General features: G+C 59.9%; 3 protein-coding genes and 1 long non-coding RNA gene across 4 annotated transcripts; 3 read left to right on the top strand and 1 right to left on the bottom strand.

Annotated features, from left to right (window-relative positions):
- Positions 1–315: 315 nt before the first annotated feature.
- Positions 316–2,753, bottom strand: CA14 (carbonic anhydrase 14). Its single transcript, XM_032204311.1, is given in 8 exon segments — positions 316–404; positions 651–777; positions 869–1,026; positions 1,109–1,175; positions 1,291–1,386; positions 2,304–2,437; positions 2,536–2,620; positions 2,622–2,753. Coding segments are annotated over 8 exon segments (888 nt in total).
- A 3,234-nt stretch (positions 2,754–5,987) lies between these two features.
- LOC116499624 lies at positions 5,988–7,241 on the top strand. The gene is made up of 4 exons (XR_004254244.1): positions 5,988–6,092; positions 6,781–6,856; positions 6,957–7,035; positions 7,144–7,241. It is a non-coding gene; the product is annotated as an uncharacterized LOC116499624 (long non-coding RNA).
- A 1,235-nt stretch (positions 7,242–8,476) lies between these two features.
- On the top strand, positions 8,477–9,122 carry MRPS21 (mitochondrial ribosomal protein S21). Its single transcript, XM_032204402.1, has 2 exons — positions 8,477–8,714; positions 8,839–9,122. The coding sequence occupies exons 1-2, from the start codon at positions 8,632–8,634 to the stop codon at positions 9,017–9,019; spliced, it is 264 nt and encodes an 87-aa protein (XP_032060293.1). The 5' UTR covers positions 8,477–8,631; the 3' UTR covers positions 9,020–9,122.
- A 610-nt stretch (positions 9,123–9,732) lies between these two features.
- Positions 9,733–21,720, top strand: PRPF3 (pre-mRNA processing factor 3). The gene is made up of 16 exons (XM_032204401.1): positions 9,733–9,782; positions 11,425–11,602; positions 11,863–11,993; positions 14,736–14,882; positions 15,377–15,460; positions 15,542–15,762; positions 16,146–16,452; positions 17,163–17,329; positions 17,488–17,570; positions 18,180–18,323; positions 18,463–18,562; positions 19,079–19,192; positions 19,596–19,714; positions 20,232–20,315; positions 20,675–20,736; positions 21,063–21,720. Exons 2-16 carry the CDS (start codon positions 11,458–11,460, stop codon positions 21,207–21,209), a joined length of 2,055 nt encoding a protein of 684 aa, XP_032060292.1. The 5' UTR covers positions 9,733–9,782; positions 11,425–11,457; the 3' UTR covers positions 21,210–21,720.
- The last annotated feature ends 326 nt before the right edge of the window (positions 21,721–22,046 follow it).

Below are 22,046 nucleotides of genomic sequence, written 5' to 3'. Positions count from 1 at the left end.
AATAGTGACTACGTGGCCTCGAGCTTTGTGGGGTGGGGTTGGGGGGGGAAAGGGGGTCGGCGCCCCTCATCCTGCACTGCTCCCAGCCCCCTGGGTGCTGGGGGGGGGGATTTTTTTTGGGGGGGGGGCTCAGGGCCGGTGGTTCTCGGGCGCGCGGCGCGAGGAGGCTTTGAAGACCACGTCCTGCTGCTGCCTGCTCCTCGCGCTGCCTCGGGGGGAGACAGAGACCCTCAGGAGGGTGGGGGGAGAAAATTGGGGGGGTCCTGGCCCCCCCCCGGCGGGATCAGGGTTTGTTTTGGGGGGGGGGGGGGGCTCTCACCGCAGCCTCTTGCTCGCGAAATGGACGGCGAGGAAGAGGCCGAGGCAGCCGAAAACGGTGCCAAAGACGATGGCGACGACTTCACCTGCATGGAACCCCCCCCCCAAAAAAAAAACAAAAAACGAAAAAAACAACACTCGGGGGCTGGGGGGGGGCGAAAGGATGCCCCCAAAACCCCCCCCCCAGCCTCTCTGCCTGCGCTCTACCTGTCGAATATCCCTCGGGCCCTGCAAGGGAAGAGCCAGCGCTGCCCTCGGGCCCTTGCTGGGGGCTCTGGGGGGGGCGCCGTGTGTGTCCCCCCCCCCCCTCATCCCACCCCATTTCCCCTCACCGCTGCTGAAGGACGCCAGCACCAGCCTCTGGTTGAGGTCCTGGGGGGCCCGAAAATTCTCCTCCAGCCTCTCGGGTTCGGGCTCGTCGGGTGCCGTGGCGTAAAGGGAACCCCGCAGCTGCTCCAGCTGAAACGGGACCGGGGTGGGGGCTTCAGGGGCTGCTCCCCCCTCGTCCTCGACCCCTAAATCCCCTCCAGACCCCCCCCAAAATCCCCACCTGGGCCCGGCTGAGGAGGACGGGCTCCTGGAAGACGCTCCAGAGGACACTTTGGAAGCAGGGGGGGGTGGTGAGGGACCCGTTGTAGCGGTAGTAGCGGTCCAAGCGCTGGGGCAGCAGACCCCGCAGGCTGAAGGAGGGGATGGAGGTCGCCTGCCCTACAAGAAATGAGGGGGGGGGAACAAATTGGGACCCCCCCCGGGGGAGGTGAAGCCCCCACTGTCCCCCCTCACCCCTCACCGGCGTAGCGGATGCTGCCCAGGTGCCTCAGGATGTTGTCGTAGGCAGGGTTGGGTTCGTCGCCGGCCTGGATGGAGATTTGGGGTTTTTTTTTTGGGGTGGGGGTCCCGAGGGGGTCAGGACGGTGTTAATAGGGTTTGGGGGGGGTTGGGGGGGGGGTTTCCCGGCCCCCCCCCCCGTACCTCCAGCAGGACGCCCAGCACGGCCAGCCCGGCGGCGTGGTGCTGAGCCTGGCTGGCGTTGGCGAAGCGCTCGGCGTCGTAGTGCACCACGTGCAGCTGCGGGTTCAAGGGGGGGGTCCCCTCGGTGTGCCCCCCACCCCAAACCCCCCGGGCGGTGCCCTGCACCCTGCCCCGGCCCCTTCCCGCTTCCCGCAACAGGATCCCTTCGCTCTGTGCCCGTTTCCCACCCCCAGCCCCGTTCCCAGCCCCGTTCCCGTATCCGATTCCCACCCCAGGACCCGTCCCCGTACCCATTCCCCAACCCACACCCGTTCCCATACCCGTTCCCATGGGGATTCCCACCCCAGGCCCTGTTCCCGTGCCCATTTCCCACACCAGGACCCAATCCCACACCAATTCCCACACTGGGCCCCATTCCCACACCGGCCCCCCACCCCGACCCCAATCCCACACCCATTCCCACACCCATTCCCACCCTAGCCCCCTACCCTAACCCCAATCCCACACCAATTCCCACCCTGACCCCATTCCCACACCGATTCCCACACCAGATCCCACCCTAACCCCAATCCCACACTGGACCCCCACCCTGACCCCATTCCCACACCCATTCCCACCCCAGCCCCCTACCCTAACCCCAATCCTACACCAATTCCCATCCCGACCCCATTCCCACACCACCTCCCACCACCCCCGACCCCATTCCCACACCAATTCCCACCCCAGCCCCCTACACTCACCCCAATCCTACACCGATTCCCACACCGGGCCCAACTCCCACACCAGATCCCACCCTAACCCCATTCCCACACCGATTCCCACACCAGATCCCACCCTAACCCCAATCCCACACCGGCCCCCCACCCTAACCCCAATCCTACACCAACTCCCACACCGGGCCCCATTCCCACCCCAGCCCCCCCAACCCCACTCCCACCCCCATTCCCACCCCGACCCCACTCCCACCCCCATTCCCACCCCGACCCCATTCCCGGGTTGGGGCCACCCCATACCTCAGCGGGTGCCCGGTACCCATCCAGGAGGTGCTCGGCCCCCCCATTCCGCCCCCAATGGAAATGGAGCTGAGCGGCCGCGAAGCTGTGGGGCAGCCCCCCCAGGCGCAAAGAGGGGGGCAACGCCAGCACCGCTATAGGGTCGGGGGGGGGTTTCACTAAGCGGGGACCCCAATAAACACCCCCCCCACCTCCATCATCATCGTCACCCCCCCCCCCGGTAGCCGCTCACCGGTGTGGCCGTTGTTGGCGAAGCCGAAGGGGGCGGCGGGGGGGCGGCCGTAGCCTATGGGGCGCAGGGGGGGCAGCGAGGGGTCCGGCAGCGCCCCCCCCCGTCCCAATATCGATGGGGGATTGGGAACGGCCCCCGCAGGCCGGGTGCCCCTCGGGCCAGTGCTGCTGCCCCCGGGGACCTACAGGCACCAAGCCCCGTGGGTGTCCCCCCCCCATTTCAAACAGCCCTAAAAATACCCTAAATACCCGCATTTCCCCCCAATTTCCCTCTAATTTCCCCCCACCCTATAAAAAAACCCCAAAACCCAACCCCATGGGGACGCCGCCACCGCTCTGCAATCTTTTTTTGGGGTATTTTTTTTTTTTTTGGGGGGGGGGGGGAAGCTGCCCCGGGCTGACCCCACAACGGAGGCACCTGGGGGGGGTCCCAGTCCCTTGGGGGGGGGCACTGGAGGGGGGGGGGCTTAATGGGGATTTGGCCGGGGCCGGACCCTAATTGGATTTGGCAGCCGGAGCGGGGCCCCAGGCCTTATGTAAAGGAGCACAATGGGGCCATTGGAGCGCACGGGTGGGATTTTTTTTGGGGGGGGGGGACACAAGGATATGGGGGGGGCTCTGCCCATCCCGCGGCACCCCAATTTGGGGGAAAATGGGGCTTTTTTGGGGGTTTTCTGGGGTTGTCGCCCACCTGGTGGCATCCCAAATTGGGGGAATGCTGGGGGGGGAGGGGTTGGGCACCTGCTTTTTGGGGGGGGTCCCAAATGGGGAAATGGGGGATTTGGGGGATTTGGGGTGGGGGGGGGCAGGGGGGGCCCCCAGGGGTGCTGCCACCCCCCCCCCCGACCCCACTCACCCTCGTACGTCCAGTGGACACCTGCGGAGGAAGGAGAGGTATTTGGGGGGGGGGGGGGGCAAGGTTTTAGGGTCGGGGGCCCCCTCCCTATGCCCCCCCCCCCCCCAAGGAACAGAGCGGGGCGAGCTGGATGGGAGCAGCTGAGCCCGGATTTGGGGTGAAATCCTGAGGGAATGGGAAAAGGGGGGGAGTGGGGGGCTACGGGGGGGGTGCTGGGGGGGGGGGGCACTCACCGGCGGGGAGGGCGGGGGCCAGGCCCCCCAGGAGCAGCAGTAGGGTGAGCAGCATGGTGGGGGGGGGCAATGGGGCCGGGTGCCGCCGGCCCCCGCTTTAATACCCCCGGGGGGACCCGAGTAGGGGGGGGGACGAGGGGGGGGGGAGGGGGCGGGGCTGGGGGGCTCGGAGGGGGCTGGGGGGCGGGGGGGGTCCTGGGGGGGGTTGGGGGGCATTGGGGGGGGATAGTGGGTCTGGGGGGGGGCTTAGGGGGTCTGGGGGGGATGTTTGGGGGGCTCGGGGGGGGGGGGTTAGGGGGTGGGGGGGGTCCGGGGGGGGGTTGGGGGGCATTGGGGGGGGGATAGGGGGTCTTGGGGGGGCTTAGGGGGTCTGGGGGGGGGATGTTGGGGGGACCAGGGGGGGCTTAGGGGGTGGTGGGGGTCCTGGGGGGGGGGGGGTTGGGGGATGTTGAGGTTCTGGGGGGTGATGGGGGGCCGGGGGAGGGCTTGGGGGGCCGGGGGGGGCTTAGGGGGTGTTGGGGGGGGCATTGGGGGGCTTGGGGGGGTGTTGTTGGGGGTCGTGGGGGGGGTTGGGGGTGTTGAGGTCCTGGGGGGGGGCTTGGGGGGCCCGGGGGGGGCGCTGGGGGTCCTATGGGGTGTGGGGGGGCCGGGGGGGGCCGATGCTGGGGGTCCTGGGGAGGGTTGGGGGTGTTGAGGTCCTGGGGGGGGGCTGGGGGGGGCGCTGGGGGGTCCGGGGGGGGCGTTTAGGGGGGCGGGGGGGGTGTGCTCGGGGGGTGTTGGGGGTCCTGGGGGGGGGCTTTGGTGGTCTGGGGGGGCTGGGGGTCACTGGGGGTCATTGGGGGTCCTGGGGGGGCTCAGGGGGCACTGGGGGGGGGCTGCCCCCGCCCCGCCCCCTCCTGCCCCCGCCCCTCCCCTCCCCGCCTGCCCTCGCGCGCGCTCCCGCCGCCCCCGCGCGCTCCCGTTCCCGCGCCCGCCCCCGCGCGCGCTCCTCCCGCCCCGCCCCGCCCCCACGTGGGCGCACACGCGCCTGCCCCCCCCCCACCCCCCTCCCCCGCCCATTATGTAACGGGCGCCGAGGCGAGGCCGCGCCCTCCCATTGGCTGCGCCCTCCCGCCACTCAATCCGGAGGCCGCCTCCCATTGGCTCTTCTCGGGGGTGGGCGGTACCCAGCGTCCGCGCGGCCACATGGAGGGGCGTGGCCGCGGCCTTCCCCCTCGCAACCAATGGGCGCGCGGCGGCCACCGCATTGGGCACGGCGGGCGGGCGCGTCAGCCAATGGGAGGCGAGGGGGCGGGGCGAGGAGCCGAGGCTCCTCCCACCGGTGGGGGCGAGGCAGCCAATGGGAGCGCGGGGGGGGCGGGGCGTCGCGGGAGGCACGTGCGGCCGTGCACGTGTCCGCGTGGGGCCGGGGCGGAACCGGCGCCGGGACCGGGCCCGAGACGGGGACGGCGGGGACGGGACCGGGACAGCGGGGACGGGACGGGGGCACCGGGACCGGGGCACTGGGATCGGGACGGGGGGAACAGGGGAAGTGGCACCGGCACCGGGACAACGAGACCGGCACCGGGACCGGCATTGAACCGGGACAGCGGCACCGGGACCGGGACCGGGACCGGGATATTGGGACCGGGACATTGAGAGCGGCACCGAGCAACCGGCACCGGCACCGGGTGCAGGCATCGAGACATCGGGACATCGGCACCGGGACACCGGGACCGGGACCGTGACATCGGCACCGGGACACCAGGACACCGGGACCGGCACCGGGACCGGGACACCGGGACACTGATACCGGGACCGGGACACCGGCACCAGGACCCGGACCCGGCCATCGATACCGGGGCACCGGGACACCGGTACCGGCCCCGGGACACCGAGACCGGCACCGGGACCGGGACCGGCATCGAACCGGGACACCGGCACCGGGACCAGGACCCGGCCACCGGGACCGGGACCGGCCCGGGGCCAGGGCCGTTGGCACCGGGACCCCGACCCCAGGGGCGTCCACACCGGGACCGAGCCACCGGCAGCAGGTGGGGGGCGCGGAGCCGGTACCGGGGGGGGGGGGGGCGGCACCGGGAAGGGACCCCCCCACCCCCCCCGTCCTTCAAACCGCGCCGATCTCCGGTTCCCTTTTTTTTATTTTTTTCCCCCAATTTTCCCGTTTTCCCCTTTTTTTTCCTCCAGGTGATTCCGCCCCCCCGCCCCCCCCCCGGATCCCCGCCATGGAGCCCTCGGGGACCCCCCCCCGCGGGGCCGAGGCGGGGACCCCCCCCCCGGACCCCCCCTCGGAGTCCCCCCCGGGGTCACCCCCCCCCGGGATCCCCCCGGGACCCCCCCTCGGGACCCCGGAAGCGACCCCCGGGGGGGCACCGGGAGCCCCCCCCCGGGGGGAAGAGGCACAAAACCGGGGAGCCCGGGGCCGCCCCCCCCGCCCCCAGCGACGGCGACCGCCTTTTTGCCCAAAAAGTGAGGGTTTGGAAGGAAAAAAAGGGGGAGGGGATAAGAAGGGGGGGGGGGCGGGTTTTGGGGGGGGTTGGGGGGGGGTTGGGGGGTTTTGGGGGGGGTTTGGGGGGGTTTGGGGGGTTTTGGGGTGATTTGGGGGGGGTTTGGGGTGGGTTTGGGGTTTTGGGGTGCCTGTGGGATTTGGGGTGGTTTGGGGTTTTTTGGGGGGGGCTGTGGGTTTTGGGGGGGGTTGGGTTTTTTTGGGGTGATTTGGGGGGTTTTGGGGTGGTTTGGGATTTTTTCGGGGGCAGCTGTGGGTTTTGGGGTGGGTTTGGGGTGGATTGGGGGTTTTGGGGGGCTGTGGGTTTTGGGGTGCTTTGGGGGAGATCATGTTTTTTTTGGGGGGGCTGTGGGTTTGGGGGTGTTTCTGGGGGGCTGTAAGTTTGGGGGGGTTGTGGGTTTTGGGGTTTTGGGGTGGGGTTGGGGGCTTTTGGGGTGCCTGTGGGATTTGGGGGGAGGCTATGGCTTTTGGGATGCTTTGGGGGGGCTGTGGCTTTTGGGATGGCTGCGGGTTTGGGGCTTTTGGGGTGAATTTGAGGAGGGGGCTGTAGGTTTTGGGACGCTTTGAGGTGGCTGTGGGTTTTTTGGGGGGCGCTGTGGGTTTTGGGGTGTTTTTGGGGGGGGGCCCTACACTGACACTGCCCCCCCCCAGTGCCGGGAGCTTCGGGGCTTCATCCGCCCTCTGACCGAGCTGCTCAACGGGCTGAAGATGGGGCGCTACGACAAAGGTTGGGACCCCCCCAAAAACCCCAAAACCCCCCAAAAATCCCCCAAAACCCCCCAAAATCCCCCCCCGGGGGGCACATTCCCAGCTCCTGCTCCCCCCAGGGCTCAGCAGCTTCCAGCAGAGCGTGGCCATGGACCGGATCCAGCGGATCATCGGCGTCCTGCAGAAACCCGAAATGGGGTGAGCCCCCCCAAAAAAAAAAACACAACAATTTGGGGTCCCCACAGCTCCCCCCCACCCTTTTTAGGGCCGGGGGGGGGTTTATGGGGTCACCTTCCTCTCTTATAGGGCCCGTTACCTGGGGACGCTGCTGCAGGTGGAGGTGATGCTCCGGGGCTGGTTCCCCCACGTCGCCCCCAAACCCGGGGCCCCCCCCGGTTCTCAGGACCCCCCCCCCCCCAAAAAAAAATCCTGACCCCCCCCAGGAGGAGGGGGCTTGGGGAACCCCCCCCAGCCCCGTGGGCGTCCTCCTGCTCCTCCACGACCGCCTCCGGCCCCGTCGGGCCCCCCCCCCCCGGGGGGGTCACCACCGACACCTCGGGGACGCCGCCGCCGCACCACGGGGGGGGGCAGCACCCCAAATGCCCCCCCCCCCCCACACCCGGACTGGACCCCCTGCCCCCCCCCCCCCCACCCCACGGCTCCGGACGCGTGATTTTGATTTTTCTTCGATTTGATTATTTTTATTATTATTTTTTTTTAGGGTGGGGGGGCTGTTTATGGGGTGCCCCCCCCCCCACCTCCAGGAGTGCTGTGCCTTGCCCCCCCTCCCCCCCCAACATTTTGGGGTCCGAGGGGGGGACGCACACGGGGGGCGGGCCCCCCCGCAGCGCGGCCTCACCCCGGCCTTGTGCCTTCCCCGTGGTTTTTTTTTTTTTGGGGGGGGTCCCGTGCCCCCCCCCCACCCCCCCCGGCTTGATCCCAGCCCCCCCCCCGGGAGCAATAAACGGGAGCGGCCGGGGCCGTTTGGTGCCGGTGTCCTTGTCCCCTTTTGGGGGGGGGGGTTTGGTGGGGGGGGGGGGGTTTATGGGGTCCGGGGGGGGGCTGCAAACCCTGTCCCCCCCCCACTCATGCCCGGTGTCCCCTTGGGGGGGGTCCAGAGCCCCTCCTGCAGGGCCTGGTGTCCCTTGGGGGGGGTCTTATGGCCCCCCCCCAGCTCTGGGGTCCCCCTAGGGGGGGTCTCACAGCCCCCCCCGGTTCTAGTGTCCCCCTGGGGGGTCTCATGGGGCCCCCCCCGGTTGTGCTGCCCCACTGGGGGGTCTCACAGCCCCCCCCACAGGTTTGGTGCCCCCCCAGGGGGTCTTAACCCCCCCCCCCAAGCCCCAGTGTCCCCCTGGGGGGGGGTCTCACGGGGCCCCCCCGGGGATTTTTCCCCCCCCCCCCAGCCCCTGGGGCTCCCCCAGCCCCCCCCGTGTCCGCTGCCCCCCCCCGGGGGTCTCAGGGCCCCCCCAGCTCCCCCCCTCCAGTTTTGGCGCGCTGGGGGGCGTGGCTCCAGCAGGCCCCGCCCACCTTCATCAAGCCGCGCTGGGTTGGCCCCGCCCCCTCGCACAACCCATGCCCTCTTCACTCAACCCGCACCTGCTTGCTCTGGCCCCGCCCCCCTTCCGTTAGGCCACGCCCCTAAATAGAGCCCGCGGCGACTTCCGCTTCCGGGGCGCGCGGCCTGGGAGAGGAGCCGGGGGGCGGAGGAGGCCGCGGGGAGGCCCGGAGGGGGCCGGGAGCGTCCCGGGGGGGGCCCGGCCCGGTTCCAGCGCCTCTCAGCGGAGCCGCCGGGCCATGGCGAACCACCTGCGCTTCATCGGCCGCACCGTCATGGTGCGCAACGGCAACGTGGACGCGGCCTACGGGGCCCTCAGCAGGTGGGGGGGAAGCGAATAAACCCCCGGGGACGGCCCCCCCCCCCCATATCCCCCCGGAGCTTCGTTTCCGGCCCTCGGAGGCCGCTTTTTAACCCTTTCGCCGCCGCTCTCGGCCCGCCCGCAGGATCCTGGCTCACGACGGTGTCCTGGAGACGGTGAAGCAGCGGCGCTACTACGAGAAGCCGTGCCGCAAGAGGCAGCGGCTGGCCTACGAGGCGTGCCGGCGCGTCTACAACGCCGAGATGGCTCGCAAGATCGCCTTCGTCGCCCGCAAGAACCGCCCGGACCCCTGGCAGGGCTGCTAGCCGGGGGCGACGGCTGGCTGGCCGGCCGCCTGTCCTGCTGGCCGGCTGTCCGCCCAGGTGCCAATAAACCACCGCGCTCTCTAATAAATCGCTCCTTTTTCCAGCTCGGCTGCCCGCCTGTGAGGGCTGCGGATGAGGGTTTTTTTTTGGGGGGGGATTTGCGGCCTCTCTTCTCCCTCTGGGATTGAGGGCAGGCCCCTGGGGATTTGGGGGAGCCTCCAGGGGGGCGGGAGCAGCTGATGGTGTGGGGGGAGCGCGTTTCTGCTGCCTCTTCTCCCCTCCACGGGACGGGGGGGAGGCACCCAGGGGATCCGGGGAGCTCCCTGGGGTCGGGGACAGCCCCTTGGGGTATTGGGGGGGGGCTGTCGGGGGTCGGGGCAGCCCTTGGAGGGGTGGGGGGAGGCCTTGGGGGTGGGCTGAGCCCGCCGGGGCTTTGGGGCAGCCCCCAGGGGGCGGGGGGAGCTCCCCGAGGTCATGGGGGGGAGACCCGCGTCACGTGGGAAAGGCCTGGAGTCACGTGGGAGGGGCCCTGCGCCGCGCCCCGCCTTCACCCCCTCCACGTGATCCCGGCGGCCTCGGCCACTCCCCCTTTCCCCCCACCCCACCCCCTCCACCTTCTCGGCACCCTTCGCGCGGGCGGGCGCGCATGCGCCCGGCGGCCTCGGCGGCCGTTTCCGCTTCCGGCCCCGCCGTGCAGCCGCCGTCAGGGCCGCCGCCGCCGCTCGGGGCCTACCGGGGCCTACCGGGGCCGAGCCCCGCCGCGGTGAGGGGGCCGGGAGGAGCCGGGGGGCTCCGAGGAGCGCCGGGGAGCCGGGAGGGGGGAGGAGGGAGCGGGCCCGTTAGGCCCTGAGGGGCTGCGGGAGGGCGGCGCTGCCGGGCGGGAGGTGCTTGGGGAGGGGGGGGCGGCGGCAGCCTGAGGCGAAACGGCTTCGTGTGGGGGCGGGGAGGGGGCACCCGTAGGGAAAAACCCACGGGTATGGGAGATGAGGGGGGAGCCGTGTGTAAATACCCACGTATATGGGTGTTTAGGGGGCACCCGGGTGTAAATAGGGTCAAATGCCTGCGTTTAGGGGGCACCCGTAGAAAAATAAAGGTGTGTGTGTGAATTTAGAGGGCACCCCTACGTGAATAGCCACGTATATGGACGTTTAGGGGACACCCATACGTAAATACACATGTATATATACGTTTCGGAGGCACCCCTGCATAAATACCCGTATATATGGATGTTTATGGGGCACCCATGTGTAAATAACCACTTATGAGGACGTTTAGGGGGTACCCTTACGTAAAACGCGTATGTATATATACATTTAGAGGGCGCCTGTCTATAACTACCCACATAGATGGGTGTTTAAGGGGCACCTGTATGTAAATACCTGCATATATGGCCATTTAGGGGGCACCCGTACATAAATACATGTGTATATTTGCATTTAGAGGGCACCCCTATGTAAATACCCACGTATATGGGCATTTAGGGGGCACCCACGTGTAAATATGTGTTTATATAAACATATTTAGGGGACATCCATACGTAAATACGTACCTATATATACATTTAGGGGGCACCCATCCATAAATACATCTATGTGTGTATGTTTAGGGGGCACCCACGTGTAAATACCCACACACCTGAAGCTCTCCCTACTTTTAAGGCTGGATTTGGAGACAAAACGCTGCAGCAGAGTTCTCTCGGGCTGCGTTTGGTGCTATTTCAAATCCAGCTCCATGAAACTGCTGCGGGAAGTGTGCAGCTGCGAAGGTTTTCCCCTCTTCTCAGGGAGTTCCGAGCTCCCCAGGGAAAACCTGTCCCCCTTGATGCTGTCTCAGACTTGTGGGTTTACTTTTTCTGCTTGTTTTTTCGCAGCCTTTCTGATGAGAAGAGCTTTGGTAGAGTTAAAACCCAGGATTTTAATTAATTCTTCCTTGAAATGACGGCTGCATTTCAAGCTTTGTCTGCTTTCTGCTCAGACAGAGCCACAGCAGCATCGAGGCTCGGCGAGCCCGTTCTTTTGGGCGAGGAATGCCGAGGTCAAACACATTCCCTTAAGAAGATTTTCTCTCGTTTCCAGATAAAGGAGACTTGGGTTCCAAATCAGATTAGTGCCCGGCCGCGTAATTAAACATTATTGCTTCGGCATAGCTCACGTTAACGAGGCGAGAGCGGTTAATTGAGATTGCTGGACTGGCAGCCATGGAACTTCTGCACCAGGCACAAGTGACAGAAATGAAGGGCTTGTGTAATTTTAGCTTGTGGCTTAAAAATAAGGGGGCAAAAGTGATCTCCGGGAGCTTTCACCAGCCCTCAGCTTTCTCCCTCATGAGAAAAGGCACCAAACCGAGGGTGAAATGATCCTTTTTTTAGTATTAACCTGTGGTTTTCTTGCCCGATTTCTCTGCAGGTGTGAGCAGAGTGACTTGGGCCGCCAGCCGCGATGGCGCTGTCCAAAAGGGAGCTGGACGAGTTGAAGCCATGGATCGAGAAGACGGTGAAGCGAGTGCTGGGCTTCTCCGAGCCCACTGTGGTTACCGCAGCGCTCAACTGCGTGGGGAAGGGCATGGACAAAAAGAAAGCGGCCGGTACGTCCCCCACGCTCCCAACCCCACCCCACAGCTGCCTGTAGGAGTGCTCGGGCCCCCTGGAAGACCGAGACCAGACCAGAAACCTGCATCTGCACATCCCTGAGGCCCCTGGAGCCCAGGATGCTGCACTAATTGGCTCAAAACCTCCTTTTAACTCAGAGTTTTATGGCTTTGCAGAAATTTCTGTGAGTTCTCTGCTCTCCCGCTCGTGCCGATCAGGGAATTGTGCTGTTCATGCAGCTCCTCTTCTTTTCCAGACCACCTCAAGCCTTTTCTCGACGACTCCACCCTGAGGTTTGTGGACAAGCTCTTCGAAGCGGTGGAAGAAGGCCGAAGCTCCAGGCACTCCAAATCCAACAGCGACCGGAATCGGAAGCGAGAGCTGAAGGTGAGCCGAAGCCTGGTTATCGATTGTTGGTTTTTGTTGTTTGGCGGCCGTGGAGGCAGCACTGGTACCCTGCCACACTTTCCTCTTCCAGAGAGGTACATCCTACACCGCTTACAGTTCAAGAGAAAAGCCCCTCTTCCGTGACGAAGTGTGTGAGCCTTTACCTTTCAGTTCTCTTGACCTCCTGGCGAGGGAGCGCAGCGCTCTCTGAGGTGGTGTCCGAGGTGGAAGCCTCAGCTTTTGGTTTCTTTAACAACCTCCACTAGGCTCGTGCAGCGCAGGGACTTAAAGAACCGGGCTCCATCTCCCCGTTTCCTTTCGGGCTCGATACCGGCGCACGTGGCAGCGCTGAGGCTTGGCTGCCCTGCAAGCTGGCAGCCCGGGACAGGGCATCCCACCTCCAAATAACTTCCTCTTGCTCTTCCTCGCTCAGACGTGCTGTATTTTGGTCTGTCAGCTCGTGCTGCCCAGCCCTGAGTGACCGGGTCTTCCTCTGGTGGCTTTTCCTTCTCTTTTTTTTTTCCACCTGGAATCCACGCAGGGTGATTTTTGGCAACTTTTCCCCCGCCGCAGCACGAGGTGGGTTACAGCAGGGATTTCCAGCCCTGCGGTGTTTCTCCCACCTACCACCTGCCTGGGACAGTGGAAGTCTCGTGCGTCCAAACCTCTTTTCACCTCCTGTGTTCTCTTGAAGACTTCACTCCCCACCTTCTGGAAATGCATTTGTTTCACCACTCACACACTGGGTTTAAAAGTTTACTCACAAAGTTTCCTTTAGCTTTTTCTGAGGTCCCTATTTTCTGGCAAACTTGCATTTCTCTGTAACCGTTCAGTCGGCACCTAACCTCAGTTATCCAGAACAATCCTTCCCAGCTGCCCTCATTCCCTATTTTCTTGGAGGAATTTGCTGCTTCTCCCACCCTCTGGCCCTCTGGCAGAGGTTTTTAACACCAGCCAGGGAAGGGCCTCCTCTGGGCTCCGGATGCCTTCACGAGTTAAGGAGGAGAACTTAAACAGGTTCCATCCTGCCCATTTCAGTGCAGCCCGAGGAGCAGCAGGGTTTTAAAACCCAGCCTAGTTAACTGCTCTGCGTTTGGGTGTCCCAGTGACCGATGGAGCTTGAAGGACTTGAGGCTTTTGCCACGGTCTCGGTTGGAACAAGGGTGCCAGCGGGCATCTTTCGAGCACTTCCGTGCTGTGGTTCTGCTTGAATTTGGGTGTTAGCCTGGCACAAGTGCACGTTAGCTGCCACGGGGTTATTAGAAAGCGAGATTTGGGCCAAGGCCCTTCAACACTTTTCCTTTTGCCCTCTTGGGGAGATGGCAGAGAGACGGGAACATCAAATTGTGTCGCTGCTCAGCAGTTCGTGGCCCCAGGCCGCAGCTTTGTGGGGAGACTTTTACAGTCCTGTGGCGCTGCTGGCTTGTGTGGATCTCCCCGTTTCTTCAGAACCTGAATTCAGCCCCAGCTGGCTTCCAGCTGTCCTCTCGTCTCTCATCTTCCTTGTGGCACCTCACTACGAAGCGAGGTGGCGTAGTGAGGGGGTCGGATCGTGGCCGTGTGTGTCGAGTGACTGCCCCCCACCGGCGCTGCAGGTTTTAGGGTTGAATTTGTACTCGTGTGCTCAGGTCTGCGGCATCGAGCAGCGGATTAATTCGGAGTGCTGCTCGTCGTGTTAGCCGGCTCCAGCCTTCTGTCTGCTCTTCCTCCTCTCTCCTTGGTTAATTCTTGTGGGGTAGGTCATTGCTCGGGAAGTTTCAGGAACTAAAACGTAACGGTTTACACACTTTATACTATGGGCAAGTCCTTTCTCTTGAACTTGTAGGTTTTCCAAGAAGTACCTGTGTCTGGATGAGGATGTGTCCCTGTAGAATATGAGCCATTGTAGTGAAGAAGGGATTCCAACTAACGCTTACAACCGGTGTGTATATTTTCATTTCAAATAACACCCTCACACACTACAGTAACACAGTTGCATGGACAAATCCAGCTTCCTGTATGCAAAACCGGCACTGACAGACGGAAATCTGTGGCTGCAAGTACACAAAGGGTGCTTGAAGCCCTCCCTCAGCGCAGAGCTCTGCGGGACGGGCGCTTTTCCTTTGGTTCCACGCGACGGCCGCTTCACGCGAGTCCGTCCGTGTGGTCGCTGCTCCCCGAGGAGAGGGAGAAGGGAGGCTCGGTTTGAGCACGGTGCATCCAGCTCCAGGCTGGAGCCTCGTGGGTTAGGAGCGTGAGGAAATGCAGCAGGTTTGCCCTAGGACTGCGTTCTGCCTTTGGTGACAGCATGGCGGGACAGCAGCCTCCTGTGCCCACCCCTCTGAAGTTGGCTGAAGACACAGACGCCGTTTCGGCCCGCTCAGGGGAGCTCGTGTGCAGGCTTCTTCCAGCTCGCTGGGGATTTGAGCGAGAACTTGGATCCCAGGGCCAAAAAATCCCTTCGCCACCTGAGAGCGGCGATGCCTTTTCCGCAGGGGTATCCCCGTGTGGCCCCCCTGTGCTTTAAGCTGCCGGGTGGATCGTCGGCGATGCTTCTCTGGTGGGGAAGCAGGGCACAGGCTGCACGTGGGACTCACGGTTAGGTCAGGCTGCGAGTGTCGCCCTGGAAACTCTCAACCACGACGCGGTGCTGACCTTTCGGTGCTGGATTTCCTTCTCCTGGTGCTTTCTCGTCCTAAAGCAGCGGCCCTGAGGGGAGTTCTTGGCTTTTAACCAGTCTGCTCTTTCTTTTTGCTGCTGTAGGATGTGTTTGGTGACGACTCTGAGGTATCCAAGGAATCTTCTGGCGTCAAGAAGCGGCGCATCCCGCGGTTCGAGGAGGTTGAGGACGAGCCTGAGGTTATTCCAGGCCCGCCGTCGGAGAGCCCTGGGATGCTGACCAAGCTCCAGGTCAGTCCAACCGCGCTGTGTTACGCCAGCTCTGCCCCCAGAACCAGCGCTGCCCATCTCAGAGATCTCAAATCCCGATACAGTTTAATGTTTTCTTTGTTATCTTGACTCGTATCACAAGCTGAGGAAGCAAACGGCGAGTAGCTTTTGCCTGTCCTTTGGTTGCTGCCCGTGTTCCCTTCACAGAGCTCACTGCCACTTGTGCACGGGGCTAATGATAACGCAAAGTCTTCAAGTGGGAGAGTTTGGACGTTCTCTACACAAGCTGGAGTGAACGGGAAGGGGAATGGGGCTTTGTAGGCAGTGCCAGCACTGTAGGATTCCTTTTCTAGAGCTGGAGGCCATCAGTTAAAGCAGTTTGATAGAGCCCTGTGCTCACCAAGCTGGTCAGCACGCATTTGCAACTCTCAGTGGGTGTGAAAAAGATGCTGGTGACCCCTTCTCTCCTTCTGATAGAGCGTCAAAAAAATCACCATCCAATTTTCTTCCCACAGATCAAACAGATGATGGAGGCAGCCACTCGCCAGATCGAAGAGAGGAAAAAGCAGCTGAGTTTCATCAGTCCTCCGACGCCACAGGTATCTGCTGGGAGTAACGCGTTGGCGTGACCCGGCTGTGCCAGCCCAGCTCCGTAACAAAATGTATTTCTCTGTCAACAGCCAAAAATTTCTTCTTCGTCCCAATCGGAACGTCTCCCCATCGGCAACACGATCCAGCCCTCCCAGGCAGCGACGTTCATGAACGACGCCATCGAGAAGGCGAGGAAGGCCGCCGAGCTGCAGGCCCGAATTCAGGCCCAGCTGGCTTTGAAACCGGGGCTCATCGGCAACGCCAACATGGTGGGGCTGGCCAACCTGCACGCGATGGGGATCGCGCCTCCGTGAGTAGCCCCTGTTCCTTCTGAGCTCCCTAATCCTGATGGTTTTAGTGCCAGAATGCCGGTGGAGGGTCTGATCAAAGGTTTCTTTGGTGCTCCATCAGTTCCCAGCAGTGCTTTAATGATTGCTGAAGGGATAAATTATTTTAGAGAGGCAAAACGGAGGTTGCTCCGTCCCAGGGTAACGCTCTCCCAACTTCTGTGCGCCAGATTTGAGTCCTTTCTGGCCATATAGATAAAAAATTAACGGTAGAAAGAAACCTTTCACAAAATTTTCACAAAGTATAGGCTGGTCTGGTGCTTGCTATGGAAATGTGGCTCTTGCTTCCTTCGAATTCCTGCTGTAGCCACGTTTTAATGATGTGGTGTCTCTGTCTTGCCGCCAGGAAAGTGGAATTGAAGGATCAGACAAAGCCTACGCCACTGATCTTGGATGAGCAAGGCCGAACTGTTGATGCAACTGGTAAAGAGATTGAATTGACTCACCGCATGCCAACCCTAAAAGCAAACATCAGAGCTGTGAAGAGAGAGCAGTTCAAACAACAGCTTAAAGAAAAGCCCTCGGAAGACATGGAGTCGAACACTTACTTTGACCCCCGGGTCTCCATAACCCCAGCCCAGCGTCAGAAACGCACCTTTAAGTTCCATGAAAAAGGCAAATTTGAGAAAATTGCCCAGAGGTTGCGAACGAAGGTATTGGAGGTCTTGCCATGCTAACTGACAGCACAGAAACGAGGGTTTGGTTTAGGAGGGGGCGTTGACTCTCCTCTCTTGGGTTGTGAAAGGGAGCTCTGTTCACTTGAGTAAGAAGCTTTTTGAGTAAAATCACCTGCAGCTTTTCTGTCACCATCATTCGTGTTGAAAAGGTAGACATCCGCATCAGAATGTGCTTAAAAAGCATTTTCAGATCTCTTCCCTCACTTGGTGAAAGACAAAATCTGGTGTTTTATTGAGTTTGTTTGTTTCTTTTTGACAAAAGACTGAAAATTTCCAAAGAGAGTAGATCGTTTTCTGGCTGAGTCTTCTTTCTGCAGAAGCGGTCACCTTACGGGTGCAGATTTTAAAAAAAATCTTGGTAAACTGCCCAAGTACCTGGGGAGAATGGGGAGAAGAGCTTAATTAGAAAAGCCCGGGGATGTGCATCACAAGGATGACGATGTGCAACCCAGGGAGATGTTATTTTGGGATCGTTCCGTGCTCCTATTAGGCTTGGTAATAAGACAAGTTTTGGGGCAACTTTGTGAGCAGAAGCACTCCGTCATCATCTTTTATGTGGTTTCTTCTGTGGTCTGCTTCAGCTTGTGTGCACCTGCTCTTTTATTATTTATTTTATTTAAGCGTGCTGTGCTTAAAAATGAACGCTGGATGACCTTTCTGTGCCCCTTTCCTCTCCTTGTTCTCAGGCTCAACTAGAAAAGCTGCAGGCAGAGATATCTCAGGCTGCCCGAAAGACAGGGATACACACTTCTACCAAGTTGGCTCTTATTACCCCGAAAAAGGAGCTGAAGGAGGGGGAGATCCCAGAGATAGAGTGGTGGGACTCGTACATCATCCCCAACGGCCTTGACTTGTAAGTAACCGATGTGCCAGGCTTTGTTCTGCTGCAGGAGGAAACGCGGGGGAGGTTTGGGGAGGTAAATGTGGTATCTTGAGCACTTGGGCACCTCAGGCTGGACAAATCTGCTTGAGCTATTGAATTCCAACGATGCCCAACTCTCTCCTCTCCAGAAAAGGCGGAACGTCTTCAAAGAGGGATGAGTACTTCGGCATCACAAACCTCGTGGAGCACCCAGCGCAGCTCAACCCACCAGGTACTGCCCTGTAGCAGCCTCTCAGATTTCACCGGTTGGGGTCAATTTTGCTGTGAAGCTGGATGCAAAAAACTCCAAAAGGTTGACGTGAGGTGGGGCAAACCAGCATGCGAGCTGTCAGCAGTAATACTGCTTTCCCTGTAAGGAAAGAAGCCATGTGAAGATAAATCTGAAAGTCCTGTAAAAATGGTCAAAATTGAGAGGGAGAGTCTCTATTGTTTTTTGGAAATTTGTTTTAAGACCTGTAGTGGTTTACCAGTAGCTTGCATACCTTTTGGTAGCCTTCCCCTTGCTAGCTGGGTAGCGGTGCAGCTGCAAGATCTGCAAGATCTTCGTCTCGGGCAGGTCAGTTTTGATATTCTTGCCCTGAGGAAGGGCCATAAAACAACAACAAAGAATTTTACTTTCCTGTGTAAATCTGTGAATAGCAAAACTGTTTTCCTAGCTTGGTAGTCAGCGCAAACAATCCCTGCAATGCTACAGTCAATGAAGTGTGGATATAACAGAGCATGATGCGAGCGTATCCCCCCCCGTGAAGGATGCAGGTGATATTTTTTGTTGCTTCTTCAAAGTGGATTTACATTTCTGTTGCCTTGTTTCTCTTCCCAGTGGACAGCGACACACCGGTGACCCTGGGTGTTTATTTAACCAAGAAAGAGCAGAAGAAGTTACGGCGACAGACTCGGAGAGAAGCCCAGAAGGAGCTACAAGAGAAGGTCAGGCTGGGCCTGATGCCGCCGCCAGAGCCCAAAGGTAAGGCTGCAGCAGGCTGCGTGCCAAGAGCCGGGCTAACGCAGGCCCTTAGCTCTTAAACCAGTAACCTGGGCCAAGGATGAAGGGCAAACTGGGCTGCTGGGAACCTCTCACAGCTCCCCTCTCGTTTTCCTCGCAGTAAGAATTTCAAACTTGATGCGTGTGCTGGGGACGGAAGCTGTTCAGGACCCGACAAAAGTTGAAGCTCACGTCAGAGCGCAGATGGCGAAGAGACAGAAGTAGGTGGCACGCTGGCCATTCTGTGTTTGTCCTTTTTAGGTGGAATTAGTGGCGGTGCTGCTTTTGTTCCTAGAGAATGAAATCCCTGAACAAAGCAAGAGCAGTGGGATTATGTGCGTGTGGTGCTCTTGCAGCCTGTTTCAGCTGTCCTGAATGGGCTCCCCAAAGCCCTGCGCAGGGAGAATGGTCTGAGGGATCGATTCTTGGCACTGAAGAGGGACTTTGTGCCCCTTATTAACTGAGTTTCCCACCATGATGATGACTGGCATCCCAGTTGTTACTAATGAATGCGTTCAGGGAAGTGACCAGGGGAGAATTGGACTGGTGACTGGATTAAAAAAGCCTGTGGCCTGTTAATTCGGGTGGGTTAAGGTGGGAATCTGGGTGGAAGTTGAAGCTGTTTTGGGATCCGTGGAACATATTCTTTGTTTAGGAATTGAAGGGTCCGTTTTGAAGCTGTAACGGGTACGTTGTAGGCTGCGTTTCTGCTTATTGCTGTGTCTCTCTGTACCCAGAGCTCACGAAGAAGCAAATGCTGCAAGAAAACTAACAGCAGAACAACGGAAAGCGAAGAAGATTAAAAAGCTCAAGGAAGATGTTTCACAGGGAGTTCACATAGCTGTGTACAGGTGAGTGCTGGGCTACGCGCTCTTGACAGATGCTTGTACACGTGTCTGTTTTCTAAATAAACCTGAGAAATGCCCTACAGAAACGTGCTACTAGAGAGGATACAGCTGGGATTGAAGTTGCTGATGAGGAGACTGATTTACTGGGATATCAGAGCTCACTTGATGCGTTGCTGTTCAGAAATGTTAGGAAAAAATCAAGATCTAAACAAAGCTTGAATAGGAAAGGGTAGGTGCAGGCTCTGAGCGGTCTGATTACAAGAATAGATGATTTGGAAGTGTAAGTAAAGCTCTGAGGAGCTGGAGGCAGGAAACATTTGAGACCCAGCTGAGGAAGGGTAGGGAGTGCTTAGGCTGATGATATAACTGTTTTTCCACAACCTCTTGTTCTTTATCCCGTTTTCAGGGTCCGAAACCTGAGCAATCCAGCCAAAAAATTCAAAATCGAGGCGAACGCTGGCCAGCTGTACTTAACAGGCGTGGTGGTTCTACACAAAGACGTCAACGTGGTCGTAGTAGAAGGAGGTGAGGACTCGGGAGGCAGGCTTTTTGGTCACAGCGCGGTGTTCTAAAGCTTGCCTCTAGCGACAATTATACCTGCGTGTGAAAACAGCTGACTGAGGGTTATGGAAAAACGAGGAAGTAAGGAGGCACTTTGAAACTCCCTTAATTACTGTTATAATGGGGTGAGCACCGACTGCAGAGAGCGCTGTAATCCAGTTAGAAAATCCAGTACACTTGATGCTGAAGGGAAAACACGCTTTAGATTTTAGATCTTTGCTTCTGCCCAGAGCAAGGAGGGCCTCGGCTCAAAGCCTGGAGCGTTTTCTCACAGTTTGCACAGTTCTGAGCATTTTTGCAAGGTGCTGAAGAGCACGTTTGGTAGCAGGAAATCCTGAGATGGCCAAGAGCTAAGTGCTGTGCCAGTGGCTGTGAGAAGACTGCTGTGTTTGTGGGGGCCGTTGGTTTCTGCTGCTTTTTAGAATCTCCTAAAAGCTGAAGGTTAAGGAACGATGTGAATGTGATTCTGACTCTCCCCCAGGCCCGAAAGCACAGAAGAAATTCAAACGTCTTATGCTGCATCGAATAAAATGGGATGAGCAAACATCAAACACAAAGGGAGAGGGTAAGTGTAAAGGTCTGTGGGGAAGGGGGTGGCAGGAGATCATCTCGTGGCCGTGGGGAGGAAAAGCTTTTCTGGAGGAGACCAGATTTAACCAAAACGCAGCCCTCTGTAACGAACACACCAGTGCTGGAGGGGGAAAAAATTTTGGGGTGTGCATTTGTGGAGGATATCTTGCAATTCCTGAGTGTTCCTGGTGTGTTGTGCAGAAGCTGGGGGGTCAGAATTTTGGGGTTTGACGAGGCAGACGCTCGAGACAGCAGCTGTAAGTGCAATCGTGCAGCAGAAGGGGTGGAAGGGGGCGGTGAGGCAGCAGCTAGGGTCCTGCAGGACTAGAATTTGCTTTTTGTTCTTTTTTCCAGATGATGATGAGTCCGATGAGGAGTCTGTTAAGAAGACAAACAAATGCTCTCTGGTTTGGGAGGTGAGTAGCAGTTTTGATCTAATCTGATCTCCGGGGATTTGAGTGGGGCGGAGGCTGAACCTGTCCAACGGAGCAGCTGAGGTTGAAACGATCAAATGACAATCCACAGAACTGAACAAAAACATCTCCGGGCTCTTTCTGTACACATCTAACTGTAGTGGAATTACGAGTGTCTCCCCTGCAGCATAAGGTGTGCTTGTGCAACAAACCTATCGCTTGTTAACCCGGGAGAACATTTGTTCCAGGTTCCCCGAGGGGTTCGGAGCCTTATTTCAGTGACTTTCCCCCCAGAGACGTGTTGCCAAGTGTCCCGTTTCTCCTTCCAGGGCACAGCAAAGGATCGCAGCTTTGGCGAAATGAAATTTAAGCAGTGCCCCACTGAAAACATGGCACGGGAGCACTTTAAAAAACACGGCGCAGAGCACTACTGGGACCTGGCTCTGAGCGAGTCCGTGCTGGAATCCACAGACTGAGGGTGCCGCTGCCCCGGCACCCCTCTTTGTTTGAGAACAATACCTCGTGGGATCTTGGACAAAACCCCTTCCTCCCCTCCGGTCTCCACAGTACAGCGCATACGATTAAAGAAATATTTTTTAAAACAAATCAGTTACACGTTTTCTGGATAAATTCAGCCCTCGGAGATTGCAGTGCCAGGGCGGCTGCGCTTTAGTGTCTCTTAACTTCTCTGGAAAGAGTTGCTTGGGGGTTAGAGGGGAGAAACAGTTTTCAAAGATGTCTTTAGTCCTTAGGGAACGAGCCCACGGTCTCAGAGTGAGGTACGAGGGGCGAGGGCACCGGGCAGGGTTCGTGGTGCCACGGGGCGCCGTTTCCCCGCGGGGCAGAGGGGGGTGAGCACAGGACAGCCCCGCGGGTTGAGGGCGCAGGGGAAGGAGCACTTGGCGTTTGTAAAGCAAGAGTAGGAGACGGGGACTTAGCCCACATCCTATATTTCAATAATAAACGTGGTTTTTTTTAAAAGCTGAAGCTGTGGTAGTCGATGTGAATTTCTGGGCTTGGGGGAGCAGCGGGGCCGGGGGTCTTTTTGCCCGGGTGTTTTAACCAAAGGCTGACCCTGCTGTGAGCGCATCCCTGTGAGGGACCTGAGGTGATTCAGCCCCCGGGGCCGGGCAATGGGGTGGGGAGACCGGTAAGGCTCCCGGTAAGGCACGGCTCCCCAGTAAAGCTCCCCAGTAAGGCAAGGCTCCCCGGTAACCTGGTATGGCACTGGTTCCTGATAAAGTTTCCTTAATAAAGCTTCTGGTAGGGCAAGGCTCCCTAATAAGGCTCCCCGGTAAGGCACAGCTTCCTAA

This window comes from Aythya fuligula, chromosome 28 (genome assembly GCF_009819795.1).
Source record: "Aythya fuligula isolate bAytFul2 chromosome 28, bAytFul2.pri, whole genome shotgun sequence".
NCBI lineage: Eukaryota > Metazoa > Chordata > Aves > Anseriformes > Anatidae > Aythya > Aythya fuligula.
This window is presented reverse-complemented; position numbering and strand designations above follow the sequence as displayed.